This window comes from Staurois parvus, unplaced genomic scaffold, assembly GCF_062004578.1.
Source record: "Staurois parvus isolate SC_StPar_1 unplaced genomic scaffold, SC_StPar_1.0 ptg000068l, whole genome shotgun sequence".
Taxonomy (NCBI): Eukaryota; Metazoa; Chordata; class Amphibia; order Anura; family Ranidae; genus Staurois; species Staurois parvus.
This window is the reverse complement of record NW_028317864.1, coordinates 5,826,554-5,841,279: the sequence shown is the minus strand read 5'-3', so window position 1 is coordinate 5,841,279 and position 14,726 is coordinate 5,826,554. Positions and strand designations below refer to the sequence as shown.

At 48.1% G+C, this 14,726-nt stretch overlaps 1 protein-coding gene across 2 annotated transcripts in view; it reads left to right on the top strand.

The window, feature by feature from the left end:
- The first annotated feature begins 8,134 nt into the window (after window positions 1-8,134).
- Window positions 8,135-14,726, top strand: part of GPR107 (G protein-coupled receptor 107) — a 147,467-nt gene continuing 140,875 nt past the window's right edge. The window contains exon 1 of one of the 2 annotated variants that reach the window (XM_089669048.1): window positions 8,135-8,321. In XM_089669048.1, the coding sequence (XP_089525174.1) occupies window positions 8,223-8,321 (99 nt within the window). In that variant the 5' untranslated portion in view covers window positions 8,135-8,222. The remainder of the gene's footprint in view (window positions 8,322-14,726) is intronic. The other variant, XM_089669047.1, reaches the window with a different exon arrangement.

Here is a 14,726-nt window from a genome sequence, read left to right as displayed (position 1 = left end):
GAGTTAAGTCATCCTGGCACTGCCAAACAAGATGGGTGAAAATCTGACTCCAGAAGAAGACCAGGAGAAGATGTCAGCATTAGACTATCCCTGGATAGAAGGCCAGTGGAGTTTCACTTTAATGAAAAAGAAATATAAGCAGGAAATATTTACAGAAAAAAAGATCTTACAAATCATAAATAAAACTACTGTAGATTTTAAATGGATTTCGAAAGTGAAAAAACACTAAAGCTTAAGTTTACTAAAAAAAAAAAAATCACGAGGAACATTACTTATGATCGATGTCCTTTGTGTTGCGGTCTCCTCATTTAGTGGAAATCCTCCTCTTCTGATTGGGTTCACCCCATCTTCTGTGCAGCCCATGGAGCTGTGATAGGAACTCATCAAGAGTAAAAAAAATTAAGCAAAAAATGATGTAGCGCTAAACAAGAAATAAATAAATGATCTATTAAAATAAATAAATCATACTAAGCACATGGTCAGTATAACAAAGTAACACACTCCTTAACACGTGAAAGGAAAAATTAGTGCGTAATGGAACTAGATAAGTGAGATCTAAAACACATGTGAAACCCCTGCACACAGTGCACATATAAAAAAGTCCAGTGATCCGTATCACATTCCTTCCGCTCATGCAAAATCAATGGACTGTGTATGATCCCACACACCCCGAAGTGCAATCCAAAACCGGCTGAAATGGCCTCTCACCTCCTATCTGCGACCCTGCAGGGCCACAGAGCATGTAATATCACCACTGGATCAAGATAACCTTCCTCTTGGGTAGATGACTTGAAGATATGTCCCCAGTACACTGATTCCACCTCTCCTCCTCTGCTGCCACTTCCACCATCTCCTTGCTGTTTCGCATGGTATGGAACTTCCTCTTTGTTTCAGATGACTTCCAGGAAGTCATCTACCCAAGAGGAAGGTTATCTTGATCCAGTGGTGATATTACTTGCTCTGTGGCCCTGCAGGGTCGCAGATAGGAGGTGAGAGGCCATTTCAGCCGGTTTTGGATTGCACTTCGGGGTGTGTGGGATCATACACAGTCCATTGATTTTGCATGAGCGGAAGGAATGTGATACGGATCACTGGACTTTTTTATATGTGCACTGTGTGCAGGGGTTTCACATGTGTTTTAGATCTCACTTATCTAGTTCCATTACGCACTAATTTTTCCTTTCACATGTTAAGGAGTGTGTTACTTTGTTATACTGACCATGTGCTTAGTATGATTTATTTATTTTAATAGATCATTTATTTATTTCTTGTTTAGCGCTACATCATTTTTTGCTTCATTTTTTATACTTCATCAGATCTATTGGTACAGGATCAGATGTTAGCAGCTACAGTTGTGGCCAAAATTATTCAACCCCCACTGAAATTGAGTGTTTTGGCCAGTTTGACATTGCTTTTGATCATTCAGTCATCTTGCTTACATTTACATTAAAGAGGCACTTGTAGGTCAGACAAATATAACATAACAGTTATAATGAAATAACCACAAATGTCTTTTCTGTGCTCACAGCATTATCAGTTTTATTCAACCCCCAAGTGACATTCAATCTTAGTACTTAGTACAGCATCCTTTTACAGTTATAACAGCTTTTAAACGTGAAGCATAGCTTGACACAAGTGTCTTGCAGCGATCTACGGGTATCTTCGCCCATTCTTCATGGGCAAAGGCCTCCAGTTCAGTCACATTCTTAGGCTTGCGCACTGCAACTGCTTTCTTTAAGTCCCACCAGAGGTTCTCAATCGGATTTAAGTCTGGTGACTGCGATGGCCACTCCAAAATGTTCCAGCCTTTCCTCTGCAACCATGCTCTAGTGGACTTGGAGGTATGCTTGGGATCATTGTCCTGTTGAAAGGTCCAACGTCTCCCAAGCCTCAGGTGTGTGACGGACTGCATCACGTTTCCATCCAATATCTCCTGGTACTGAAGAGAATTCATGGTACCTTGCACACGCTGAAGCTTCCCTGTACCTGCAGAAGCAAAACAGCCCCAAAGCATGATTGACCCTCCACCATGCTTCACAGTAGGCAAGGTGTTCTTTTCATCATAGGCCTTGTTCTTCCTCCTCCAAACATAGCGTTGATCCATGGGCCCAAACAGTTCTAATTTTGTTTCATCAGTCCACAGAACACTATCCCACAACTTTTGTGGTTTGTCCACATGGCTTTTGGCATACTGCAGTCGACTCTTCTTATTCTTTGGAGACAGCAAGGGGGTACGCCTGGGAGTTCTGGCACGGAGGCCTTCATTACGCAGTGTGCGTCTTATTGTCTGGGCTGAAACTTCTGTACCCACATCTGACAAATCTTTTCTCAGTTCCTCAGCAGTCACACGGGGACTTCTCTCCACTCTACGCTTCAGGTAGCGCACAGCAGTCGAAGTCAGCATCTTCTTTCTGCCACGACCAGGTAGCGTTTCAACAGTGCCCTTTGCCTTGAATTTGCGAATGATGCTTCCTAAGGTGTCTCTTGGTATGTTTAACATCTTTGCAATCTTCTTATAGCCATTGCCCTTCCTGTGAAGAGAAATCACCTCTTCTCTTGTCTTCCTGGACCATTCTCTTGCCTTCACCATGTTTGTAACCACACCAGTAAATGTCTAGAAGGAGCTGAGTATCACAGTCATTTTAAAGCTGCCTAATTGGTGCTTATTATGCTTGATTGCTGCTCGGTGACATCCACAGGTGTTTTCAATACCTGATGGAAAGCACCTGTATGAACCTCTGTTCTTCAGAGTGGTAGTCTTTAAGGGGTTGAATAATTGTGGCAATGAAGAAACCACATAAGAACCATTTACTACTGTATTACATAAACAATTGATGTCATTTTAGTTGCATTTGGGTAGTTACAACGTCCTTGTAGGATTTGATTCTGAATACAATTCCAAATGTACACTATAGTCCCTAAACCCCTTTACAGCATTGGGGGTTGAATAATTTTGGCCACAACTGTACATGTGCTTATTCATTGATCATTTAACATAAGAGCGCAAGTAGATTTTGTACATTATTTACTAAACTCATCAAGAGTGCTTGACTTTGCTTGCCCTTTCCATCCAGTTCCTCCATTCACAGAGACCACTATTACAACCTCTATAAATGAAAGGTGACCTATGAATGGAGGACAGGCAGATGACTTAAAAGTCTGTCCTCTCCTTTCATAGATTTCTGTTAAATTATTAGAAGCTGCAGTACCATCTTCTATGAATGGAGGAAAAGGGTACTCTTGATGTGTGCCTTTCACAGCTCTGTCTGCACCACTGGAAGATTGTGTTGGTGGTGCAGGAATCGAAGTAATGCCCCTTGTGCTAATTTGGTTTTTTTTTGTAAACCTAGGCTTTAATTGAAGTTCGTCTGGTCTTTGGTTCAGTGCGGACTTCAGGTCACTTGCAGTCCAATTCAATATGGCAGAATCACTGGCCCTCAATATCCTTGGTAGTTTTTATAGTAAACAAGAGTCCAGCTGCCAAACACAACGTCTATTTCTGGACTCTAGAAGGGGTTTTGCAGAACTAACTTTCCCCAGTCTGAGGGGTGTGATATACTGTAGGTGTGCTGGAGTGTTTCATTATGCCCAGTAGACACTATGGTGTCTATGGTGTAGAAACTATGGTGGGAACATCTATATTTCCATATGACTGGGTTTCACAATGCTAGAACCAACATATTATTTAACACGATTTAATAAAAAGACCACATCAAATGTTTTTTTCCAGCAAAAACTTTTTTTAAGCAAAAGTCAGCATGGATTCATGAAAGACAGAAGTTGTCACATAAATCCAAGTCCATAAGTCCAAGGTTTTACTCACCTCCTCATAAAAAGAAATCAGAGGGGTGGCGGTGGACGTGGTATAGTTGGACAGATGGGTGGCAGTGGACATGGTATACTTGGACAGAGGGGTGGCGGTGGCCGTGATATACTTGGATTTTGCAAAAGCGTTTGACACAGTTCTCCACACACGGCTAATGTGTAAGGTAAAGTCTACAGGCTTGGGAAAATCCGTATGTAAATGGATAGAAAACTGGCTAAAAGATCGTATTCAGAGAGTAGTGGTTAATGATTCATACTCTGAATGGTCTAGGGTTGTCGGTGGTGTACCCCAAGGTTCAGTGTTGGAGTTGATGAAGATTTGGGTCCCCCTATAGTCCTGCACAGCCAGGCAACACGCGTTTTCCTCAGACCTTGCACACAGGAGACAGTAAACAGTCCTTGCTTGTTTTTTTTAGGTTTTATTAGGGGGGGTGGTGAACTTGGATGGGGTAGAGGGGTGTTTGGGATGCCCAAGGTAACTGCAAACTGAGGACAAACTCCTTACCAACTATGAACAAGTCCATTATACAAACATCCTGTTCTAGGAAAGCTATCCAGCCTCGCCTGGTGTACCTCAGACCCCAGATGAAATCTCCTCTTCACCCAGCTGCCTTAGGGGATCCTTGGGAAAGGGGGCCAGAACCTGCCCCTTAAAATCAGCAGTCCCAGATGGGGGCTAGATCTGGTTTCCCACCAGAATGCCCTCTCCCCTTAGCTGGACCAAGGTGTGTGGGATTACTCACTCAATCCTCTCCTGCAAGCTTGTGGGTTGGTCGCTGTCTTCAGGCCTTACGCTGGGCTGGCTCCTCCCTGCTTCCCAGGCTGCCCTCTCTCTCTCAAGGGATGATTGCCAATAAGAGATCCTCCCTTCCAGCTCCTCCGCCTGTAGGTATGCCCCCTCTCCTGGACCCCCTCCCAGGCTCCTCACTCCATCTTCCACCTGAACTCTCCGGCCTCTGAGCAGGCTCAGTCACCCTTAAGGACTGTCCTGACCCCCATGCCAGGCCTACTGCTTGGGGATTGGCAGGATCCCCTGAGAGTGCAGACCAGCTCACCTGCGTACACTTCTTCAAGTCTTTAGCTCAGGGGGAGGTTTAAGAGATCGGATCTGCAGAGCCTCTCAACCCTAACCCGAATCTGACCCTCTAACTATTGGCTGCTATTCACAATCTGACTGAAAAATTAATCAACTAGCTCCCCCTAGCTATCTAGGAGGGTGCTACATTTATAAATGATATAGGGTGTGGGATTAAAAATACTGTTTTTGTCTTTGCAGATAACACCAAGCTGTGCAGTGGAATAACGTCCTTACAGGATGTCTTCAACTTACAAGCCGACCTCAATGCTCTGTGTAATTGGGAAACTATGTGGCAAATGAGGTTTAATGTTGATAAATGTAAGGTTCTGCACTTGGGGACTAAGAATATGCATGCTTCATACATACTAGGGGGAGTACAACTGGGGGAATCAATGGTGGAGAAGGATCTGGGGGTTCTGGTAGATCACAAGCTTAATAATGGCATGCAATGTCAAGCTGCGGTTTCTAAAGCGAGCAAAATCCTCTCTTGTATTAAGAGGTATAGACTCCAGAGAGAGAGATATCATATTACCCCGGTACAAATCATTAGTAACACCTCATCTGGAATATGCAGTTAAGTTTTGGGCACCAATTCACAAAAAGAACATTGGGGAACTGGAGAAAGTGCAGAGAAGGGCAACCAAACTGATACGAGGCATGGAGGAGATCAGCTATGAGGAAAGATTAGAGGAACTGAATTTATACTCTCTTGAGAAGAGGAGATTAAGGGGGAATATGATGAACATGTATAAAGACATCAGTGGTTCATATAGTGAACTCGGTGTAGAGTTATTCCCCCTGAGGTCATCACAGAGGACAAGGGGGCACTCTTTACATCTGGAGGATAAGAAATGTTATCTCCAAACACGGAAAGGTTTCTTTACAGTGAGAGATGTGGAATAGACTCCCTCAAGTGTTGGTTCTGGCCAGCTCAGTAGATTGCTTCAAAAAAGGCCTGGATTCTTTCCTAGATACACAGAATATAACTGGATACTAACATTTATAGGTAAAGTTGATCCAGGGAATATCCGATTCCTTCCTGATCCCCGGAGAGGCAATTTTTCCCCTGCAGGATAAAATTGGATCATGCTTTGCTGGGTTTTTTTTGCCTTCCTCTGGATCAACTGTGGATGTAGGATTATAACTTTTTTTTTTTTTATATGGTTGAACTGGATGGACTTTTGTCTTTTTTTAGCCAGACTAACTATGTAACTGTCATCAGGGGTTTATTTTGTACACGGACACCGTCATCACTGGTTTATTTTATACACTGAGACACCGTGATCACCGGTTTATTTTCTTAAACCCCTAATGATGGCGTCTGTGTATAAAATAATCCCCTGATGACGGTGTCTGTGTATAAAAAAAAAAAAACCCCGATGACTGTGTCCTTGTATAAAAATAAACCCCTGATGATGGTGTCCATGTATAAAATAAACCCCTGATGACGTTGGTGTAAAAAATAAACCTGTGAAGATGTGTCCATGTATAAACTAAACCCCCTGATGATGGTGTCCGTGTACAAAATAAACCCCCTGATGACAGTGTTGGTGTCCGTGTACAAAATAAACCCAATGACAGTGTCGCTACATAAAATAAACCCGATGATGTAAGTGTATAAAATAAACCGGTGATGACGGTGTTCGTGTATAACTTAAACTTGTGACGATGATGTCCGTGTATAAAATAAACCCGATGATGTTGCCAGAGTTTAAAATAAACCGTGATGACAGTGTACGTTTATAAACTCCTGATGATGTCAGTGTTTAAAATGAACCAGTGATGAGTGTACGTTTATAAAATAAACCCGGATGATGGTGCCTGAGTATAAGATAAACCCCTGATGTTTGCAATGTATAAAATAAACCCCCTGATGACGGTGTCAGTGTAAAAAATAAATCCCTGATGATGTCAGTGTTTAAAATGAACCAGTGATGAGTGTACGTTTATAAAATAAACCCGGATGATGGTGCCTGAGTATAAGATAAATCCCTAATGACGGTGTCTAAAACAAACCCCTGATGACGGTGACAGTGTAAAAAATAAATCCCTTATGACGTCGGTGTATAAAATAAACCACTGATGATGGTGTCTATGTGTAAAATAAACCCCTGATGATGGCGTCAGTGTATTTTTTTTTACACTGACACCGTCATCAGGGGTTTATTTTAGACACTGTCATCAGGGATTTATTTTTTGCACTGTCACCGTCATCAGGGATTCATTTTTTACACTGACACCGTCATCAGGGGTTTATTTTTTTATAAACGCACACTGTCATCACCGGTTTATTTTAAACACCGACATCAGCAGCAGTTTATTTTATACATGGATACCGTCATCAGGGGTTTAATTTATAAACATACACTGTCATCACTGGTTTATTTTAAACACCAACATCATCAGGGGTTTATTTTATACATGGAAACCATCATCAGGGGTTTATTTATAAGCATACACTGTCATCACTGGTTTATTTTAAACACTGACATCATCAGGGGTTTATTTTATACACGGAGACAGTCATCAGGGGTTTATTTATAAGCATACACAGTCATCACCGGTTTATTTTAAACACTGACATCATCAGGGGTTTATTTTAGACCCCGTCATAAGGGGTTTATTAACCTGGCATTAACATGGCAGGATCCATGTGGTAGTATGAGAATTTGAGGCCATTTGCCGGACACACAAGGCCATCAGGGTTTAAGGGCTGACCTACGTGCCAACCGCACCACAGAAGCACCTGCTTAGGACGCAGAGATTTGAGCGTTTTAGTACTACATGCTCTTTTTCGGGCGGTGTTTTGGGTGCCGTTTGTTAGTAGTGACCCCTCCAGTGTGACACACAGATGTGAATGCAGCCAGTCTAGGAGGGAAGAGGCGCACACTACGTGTTGTTGACTGGAAAGGCCCGCCCACTTCTCAGCCTTGCACCTCCTCCGCGGACTGGAGCCTCACCTCCTCATTGGCCCCCTCTGGGTTTGGTTTTCTAGTTCCCAGAAGAAACATTTGTGTTCCTTATTTTGCAGCAGCCATAAATCCCTTCCCGGAAATCACGTGATCTTTATTGCAAATGTCGTGCCAGGAACAACCAGCAATAGATAGACAGCTAGTAAGCCGGTGACACCGGGCCTGCCGCCTGATCACCACATGACCCTCCGCCCCGCCCCGAGATCCTCATCTGCTCCGGGCTCTGCAGATAACGTCATCGCCAGGTCTGAGCCTCGTGTGGAAGAAGTGGTCGGGCAGCGGCTGTCATGTGACCGTGGGTGGAGCCGATTCCCGGAAGTGAGAGGGATGCTGATGCTGGAATCAACATGGCGCTGCTCTGTACTCTCTGCTCGAGGATGACGGCTTTTGTTGTTGTGTTCCTTGTGTCTGTGTGCCGGGCCCGGGTCCACCACCTCACCCTGAAGGTACGAGCGGCGGAGGGCTGCTAGGCGCGGGGGGGGGGGGGAGGAGGAGGCGGAGCCGGACTTCCGGGGTGACTGGAGGCCCCGGACACTGGCAAAGCAGGGGGACACTGAGAATGGGACACTGACAGGAGAGGGGGACACTGATGAGGGGACGCTGACAGGAGAGGGGGACGCTGATGAGGGGGACGCTGGTGAGGGGAGGGGGATGCTGACAGGAGAGGGGGACGCTGGTGAGGGGAGGCTGACAGGATAGGGGGACGCTGATGAGGGGACACTGACAGGAGAGGGGGACGCTGTTTAGGGGACGCTGACAGGAGAGGGGGATGCTGTTTAGGGGATGCTGACAGGAGTGGGGGGCGCTGATGAGGGACGCTGATAGGAGAGGGGGACGCTGATGAAGAGACGTTGACAGGAGAGGGGGGGGTGCTGATGAGACGCTGTCAGGAGAGGGGGGGAACGCTGATGAGGAGACGCTGTCAGGAGAGGGGGGGAACGCTGATGAGGAGACGCTGTCAGGAGAGGGGGGGAACGCTGATGAGGAGACGCTGTCAGGAGAGGGGGGGACGCTGATGAGACGCTGTCAGGAGAGGGGGGGACGCTGATGAGACGCTGTCAGGAGAGGGGGGGACGCTGATGAGACGCTGTCAGGAGAGGGGGGGACGCTGATGAGACGCTGTCAGGAGAGGGGGGGAACGCTGATGAGGAGACGCTGTCAGGAGAGGGGGGGACGCTGATGAGACGCTGTCAGGAGAGGGGGGGACGCTGATGAGACGCTGTCAGGAGAGGGGGGGACGCTGATGAGACGCTGTCAGGAGAGGGGGGGACGCTGATGAGACGCTGTCAGGAGAGGGGGGGACGCTGATGAGACGCTGTCAGGAGAGGGGGGGACGCTGATGAGACGCTGTCAGGAGAGGGGGGGAACGCTGATGAGGAGACGCTGTCAGGAGAGGGGGGGACGCTGATGAGACGCTGTCAGGAGAGGGGGGGACGCTGATGAGACGCTGTCAGGAGAGGGGGGGACGCTGATGAGACGCTGTCAGGAGAGGGGGGGGGACGCTGATGAGACGCTGTCAGGAGAGGGGGGGGGACGCTGATGAGACGCTGTCAGGAGAGGGGGGGACGCTGATGAGACGCTGTCAGGAGAGGGGGGGGACGCTGATGAGACGCTGTCAGGAGAGGGGGGGGACGCTGATGAGACGCTGTCAGGAGAGGGGGGGGGACGCTGATGAGACGCTGTCAGGAGAGGGGGGGAACGCTGATGAGGAGACGCTGTCAGGAGAGGGGGGGACGCTGATGAGACGCTGTCAGGAGAGGGGGGGACGCTGAGGAGACGCTGTCAGGAGAGGGGGGGGGCGCTAATGAGACGCTGTCAGGAGAGCGGGGGACGCTGATGAGGAGACGCTGTCAGGAGAGCGGGGGACGCTGATGAGGAGACGCCGTCAGGAGAGCGGGGGACGCTGATGAGGAGACGCCGTCAGGAGAGCGGGGGACGCTGATGAGGAGACGCCGTCAGGAGAGCGGGGGACGCTGATGAGGAGACGCCGTCAGGAGGGGGGGGGACGCTGATGAGGAGACGCCGTCAGGAGGGGGGGGGGGACGCTGATGAGGAGACGCTGTCAGGAGGGGGGGGGGGACGCTGATGAGGAGACGCTGTCAGGAGAGTGGGACGCTGATGAGGGGACGCTGTCAGGAGGGGGGGGGACGCTGATGAGGAGACGCTGTCAGGAGGGGGGGGGGACGCTGATGAGGAGACGCTGTCAGGAGAGTGGGACGCTGATGAGGGGACGCTGTCAGGAGAGTGGGACGCTGATGAGGAGATGCTGACAGGAGAGGGGGGGGGGGCGCTGATGAGGAGACGCTGTCAGGAGAGCGGGGGACGCTGATGAGGAGACGCTGTCAGGAGAGGGGGGACGCTGATGAGGAGACGCTGTCAGGAGAGGGGGGACGCTGATGAGGAGACGCTGTCAGGAGAGGGGGGTACGCTGATGAGGAGACGCTGTCAGGAGGGGGGGGGGGGGACGCTGATGAGGAGACGCTGTCAGGAGAGCGGGGGACGCTGATGAGGAGACGCTGTCAGGAGAGCGGGGGACGCTGATGAGGAGACGCTGTCAGGAGAGGGGGGGACGCTGATGAGGAGACGCTGTCAGGAGGGGGGGGGGAACGCTGATGAGGAGACGCTGTCAGGAGAGGGGGGGACGCTGATGAGGAGACGCTGTCAGGAGAGGGGGGGACGCTGATGAGGAGACGCTGTCAGGAGAGGGGGGGACGCTGATGAGGAGACGCTGTCAGGAGAGGGGGGGACGCTGATGAGGAGACGCTGTCAGGAGAGGGGGGGACGCTGATGAGGAGACGCTGTCAGGAGAGCGGGGGACGCTGATGAGACACTGAGAGTGATGAAAGGACACTGACAGGAAAGAGGCCACTCTGAACTCATTGCACAAACATGTCCCACTGTTGTCACTAACACAAATCACTAGGGCGCTTGCACACTGATCTCTTTTGCTTTTGTGTTAAAGTGATTCTAAAGGTTTACAGTTTAAAAAAATGACAAACATGTCTATGCTCACCTGCAGTGATTTTGCACAGAGCAGCCCGGATCTTCCTCTTCTCATGTCCCCTGCTGGCGCTTCTGGTCCCTTCCTCCTGTCAGGTGCCCCCACAGCAAGCAGATTGCTATGAGGGCACCCAAACATGCGCACTCCCCAGCTGCTCCTCCATGTGTCCATTTGCACATGGAGCTGTGGCTCGGCCCCAACCTCCCCTCTCTTCTCATTGGCTCACTGGCTGTGATTGACAGCTGCAGAGCCAATGGCTCCCACTGCTGTTTCAGCCAATGAGGAGAGGGAGTTCCGGTATAGCCAAGACTCCAGTGCACATCACTGAACCAAGAGAGGGCTTAGGTGAGTATTGGGGGGATGCTGCTCATAGAATGTATGAAGGTGAAAACCTTGGGCCTTTACAACCACTTAAAAAGTGGAAGAAAAATGTGTGACCATGTATTCCTATAGAACTCCTAACACTGATCTGTTGTGGGTCCACTGCTTTTTCAAAATCCTGCTTGCTACATTTTTGTGCAGTAAAAAAAATATGCACCTTTTCATTGAAATCAATGGAAAACGCGGCAAAAACACATCAAAAACGCACCTGTAGACACAGTAAAACACATATATCTTTTTGCTGCAGATCAGTGTGAAAGTAGTAATGACATGCAGCCTACACTGGAGGAGGCAGGATGTTGCTGAAAAAGCCTTGGCTTGGCTGGGTGAGGAGGGGTATGCGCGGGGTCAGGGTTGGTGATTTATAAGCACCAAGAGTGCAAAAATAAAAGGCTGAATAAAGGAGGAAAAAAAAAGAAATGCAATTTTTTTCCAATTTAGCAAACCAAATGTCATTTACTTTTCACCTGGGTAGGTTCACATCTGAGGGGGTGCGGGACTGTGTGTAAATTGCACTTTCCCGCACCTGCAGCAAGAACGTGCTGCTTTTACCAGACATGCCAATTCTTCATGGCACCCCCACACACTGTAAAGAGCCGTGCGATTTCCTGTGCTGGGAACTACATAACCCTATTTATTTATGTATTTCAGGTACTTATATAGTGCCATCAATTTACGCAGCTCTTTACATACATATTGTACATTCACATCAGTCCCTAACCCTCAAGGGGCGTACAATCTAAGGTCCCTAACTCACATTCATACATACACATACTAGGGACAATTTAGACAGGAGCCAATTAACCTACCAGCATGTCTTTGGAGTGTGGGAGGAAACCGGAGTATCCAGGAGAAAACCCATACAGGCACAGGGAGAACATGCAAACTCCAGGCAGGTGGTGCCATGGTTGGGATTCAAACCAACGACCCTAGTACTGCCAGGCAGAAGTGCTAACCATTTAGACACTGTGCTGCCCTGAGAATGGATCAGCTTGCCTTCATCTACCCAAGTCTGACCGCATACTATAGTGCGCTTCTTACCTCCAGCTCTATCAATGGGCCCACTTGTCTCCCACAGCCTTTACATATACATCAGTCCCTAACCCTCAAGGGGCGTACAATCTAAGGTCCCTAACTTACATTCATACATACACATACTAGGGACAATTCAGGCAGGAGCCAATTAACCTACCAGCATGTCTTTGGAGTGTGGGAGGAAACCCACGCAGGCACAGGGAGAACATGCAAACTCCAGGCAGGTGGTGCCATGGTTGGGTTTTGAACCAATGACCCTAGTACTGCCAGGTGGAAGTGCTAACCATTTAGCCACTGTGCTGCCCACTATGCGGTTTCCCTGCAGCTGCAGTTTTTGAAAATGTGCAGGGACCTTTTCCCTGTGTTTTCCATAGGTATAGCAGCCAATTCAAATGAATGGGCTTCTGTGTCCGAAAAAAGGTGGCTGCATGGAAACCAACAGTGTGAACCTAGCCTTACTGGAGGATATTTGTCTCTGTAGGTGTTCAGTGTCTGTGTGATCAGGACAGCAGGTTGTAGTGAAAGACTTATTATTTGGATCTGTAATGTTTGTTCAACACTGCTCTGCTAGTGTGCTTGTTGTTTTCTGTTTTAACAAGTAGTTTTACAGGTTTCTTTTTGTATTGAAGTTTGTGAGGTTTTGAATATGTGCTGCTGTATGATGACTCATGGTTCAGGGTAACTGACAACGGAGCCATCTTGGCAGGTATCCTTCTATGTAGATTCCTCACAGTACACATAGGAGTTGTGATCTTTGTGGGCTCTGTATGCAAGGGTTTTGCGATGTGTTGTAAGTGGCAGTTTGGAGTGTCATTTCACCTGAAGCAGTACTCCAGCCCCACCTTCAGTCTTGCACAGTTGTACGGGCTCCTCTTCTATACTGAAATCGCTTTCCGAATTATCCTCACACTGTGAGCTTCTCGCAGTGTGCCTTAGAATCTACAGCAAGTAAGATAGAGCCGGTCTCATTTCCTGGCTTGAGGATCTCTTGCATCTTCTAACTCAGGGGTAGGCAACCTTAAAGAGGTGGAAATCTTCCTGAATAACATGGGAGAAGTCAAAGATCACATTGTTGCAGTGTCACCTCCTCACACCTGATTTAAACCTCTAATTGCAGTACTACTGTGTCAGAATCACGTGCTTCACACAGCAATCATGGGTTTAAATCAGATGTTGAGGAGGCAACATATCGCTTCCTCACCACCTGTCAAACACGCTTGGATCCCTTTACAGAGGAGCAGTAGTGTCTGCTGCACTTGTGAATGAGCCCTTAATTGCATCCAACAGCTGCACTCTTAGGGGCTCATTCACATGTAAAGTCGGGGGGTTAAAACCCTGTGGTTGAGTCATGGTTTTACCGCACTCAATCCTTACCCCCTTTAGCTTCTGAGGAAGCAGCCAAAAGGTATACACATGCCGCAGCAGGAATTAACCCCCTGTCACTTTTGGTAGGTGCTACTGCCTGTCAGTCGAGACACATTCAAGTGAATGGGGCCACTCTGCAAGTGCCCCACAACTGCATGCTTCTGCAGGGTCCAAGGGGTTGAAGCAGGTGGTAAGAGCGCAACACACCGCTTCTTGTTTAACCCCTTGTTTGCTGTACTGCACAAGGTTGCAGGGCACTTGCAGAGCGGCCTCATTCACTTGAATGGGTCATGCTTGCCAGGTGCTACACCCACCAACCATGACAGGGCACAGGAGCCAGGACTACAGAGGAGACGTCAACTTATGCGGCTCTTGCTCCCTACTACAGCTCCAACTTTACAAGTAGTCCCTCTGCATTGCATTCTGATGCTCTGGGATTGCGGGTCAGCAAGCCCTGACTGTGACCTACCAGTCACCTTGCCAAGATCTGGTAGCTGACCCCCGATCTAACTGTTTCCTCCCTAACCTGACCATCCCTGGCCCATCCCTTTCACTCATTGCATTTCCTATGGTGGTTTGCCTATTGACATCCATTCCTCCAGACTGACATCCATCCATCAGGACATTGTCATAATCACATTACTCTTCTAAAGAGCCCACCCACTGCTGCTCTTGATGCTGTGCTCACATGTGGCCGGATGGATGGCACTTTCTGATTGTATCAGAAGTGCAGACAGAGCTGCAAGTTGTAAAGACAATTTCAGGAGGAAAAACTTTCATGGAAGTACTCTGCGACTTTAGAATTGGAAGAAGCAGCCTGATTTGCCTGAGTTATAATTGCCACAGGTGGGGCTATTCATGTGATGGATGCAAGTAGGGATCTCCTGTTTAACATCAGTCTAACCCCCATGTGAACACCACATTTCAAGGTGCTTTGTATAATATCTTCTCAATGCGGCCCGGGTGTGCATGCCGAGCCACTGGAAACAGGCAGCCCCTATTGTAGCCCACTGGCTCACAAGAGTCAATGACATTTATCAGATGGAAGACCTGACTTCTGCTATTTGGG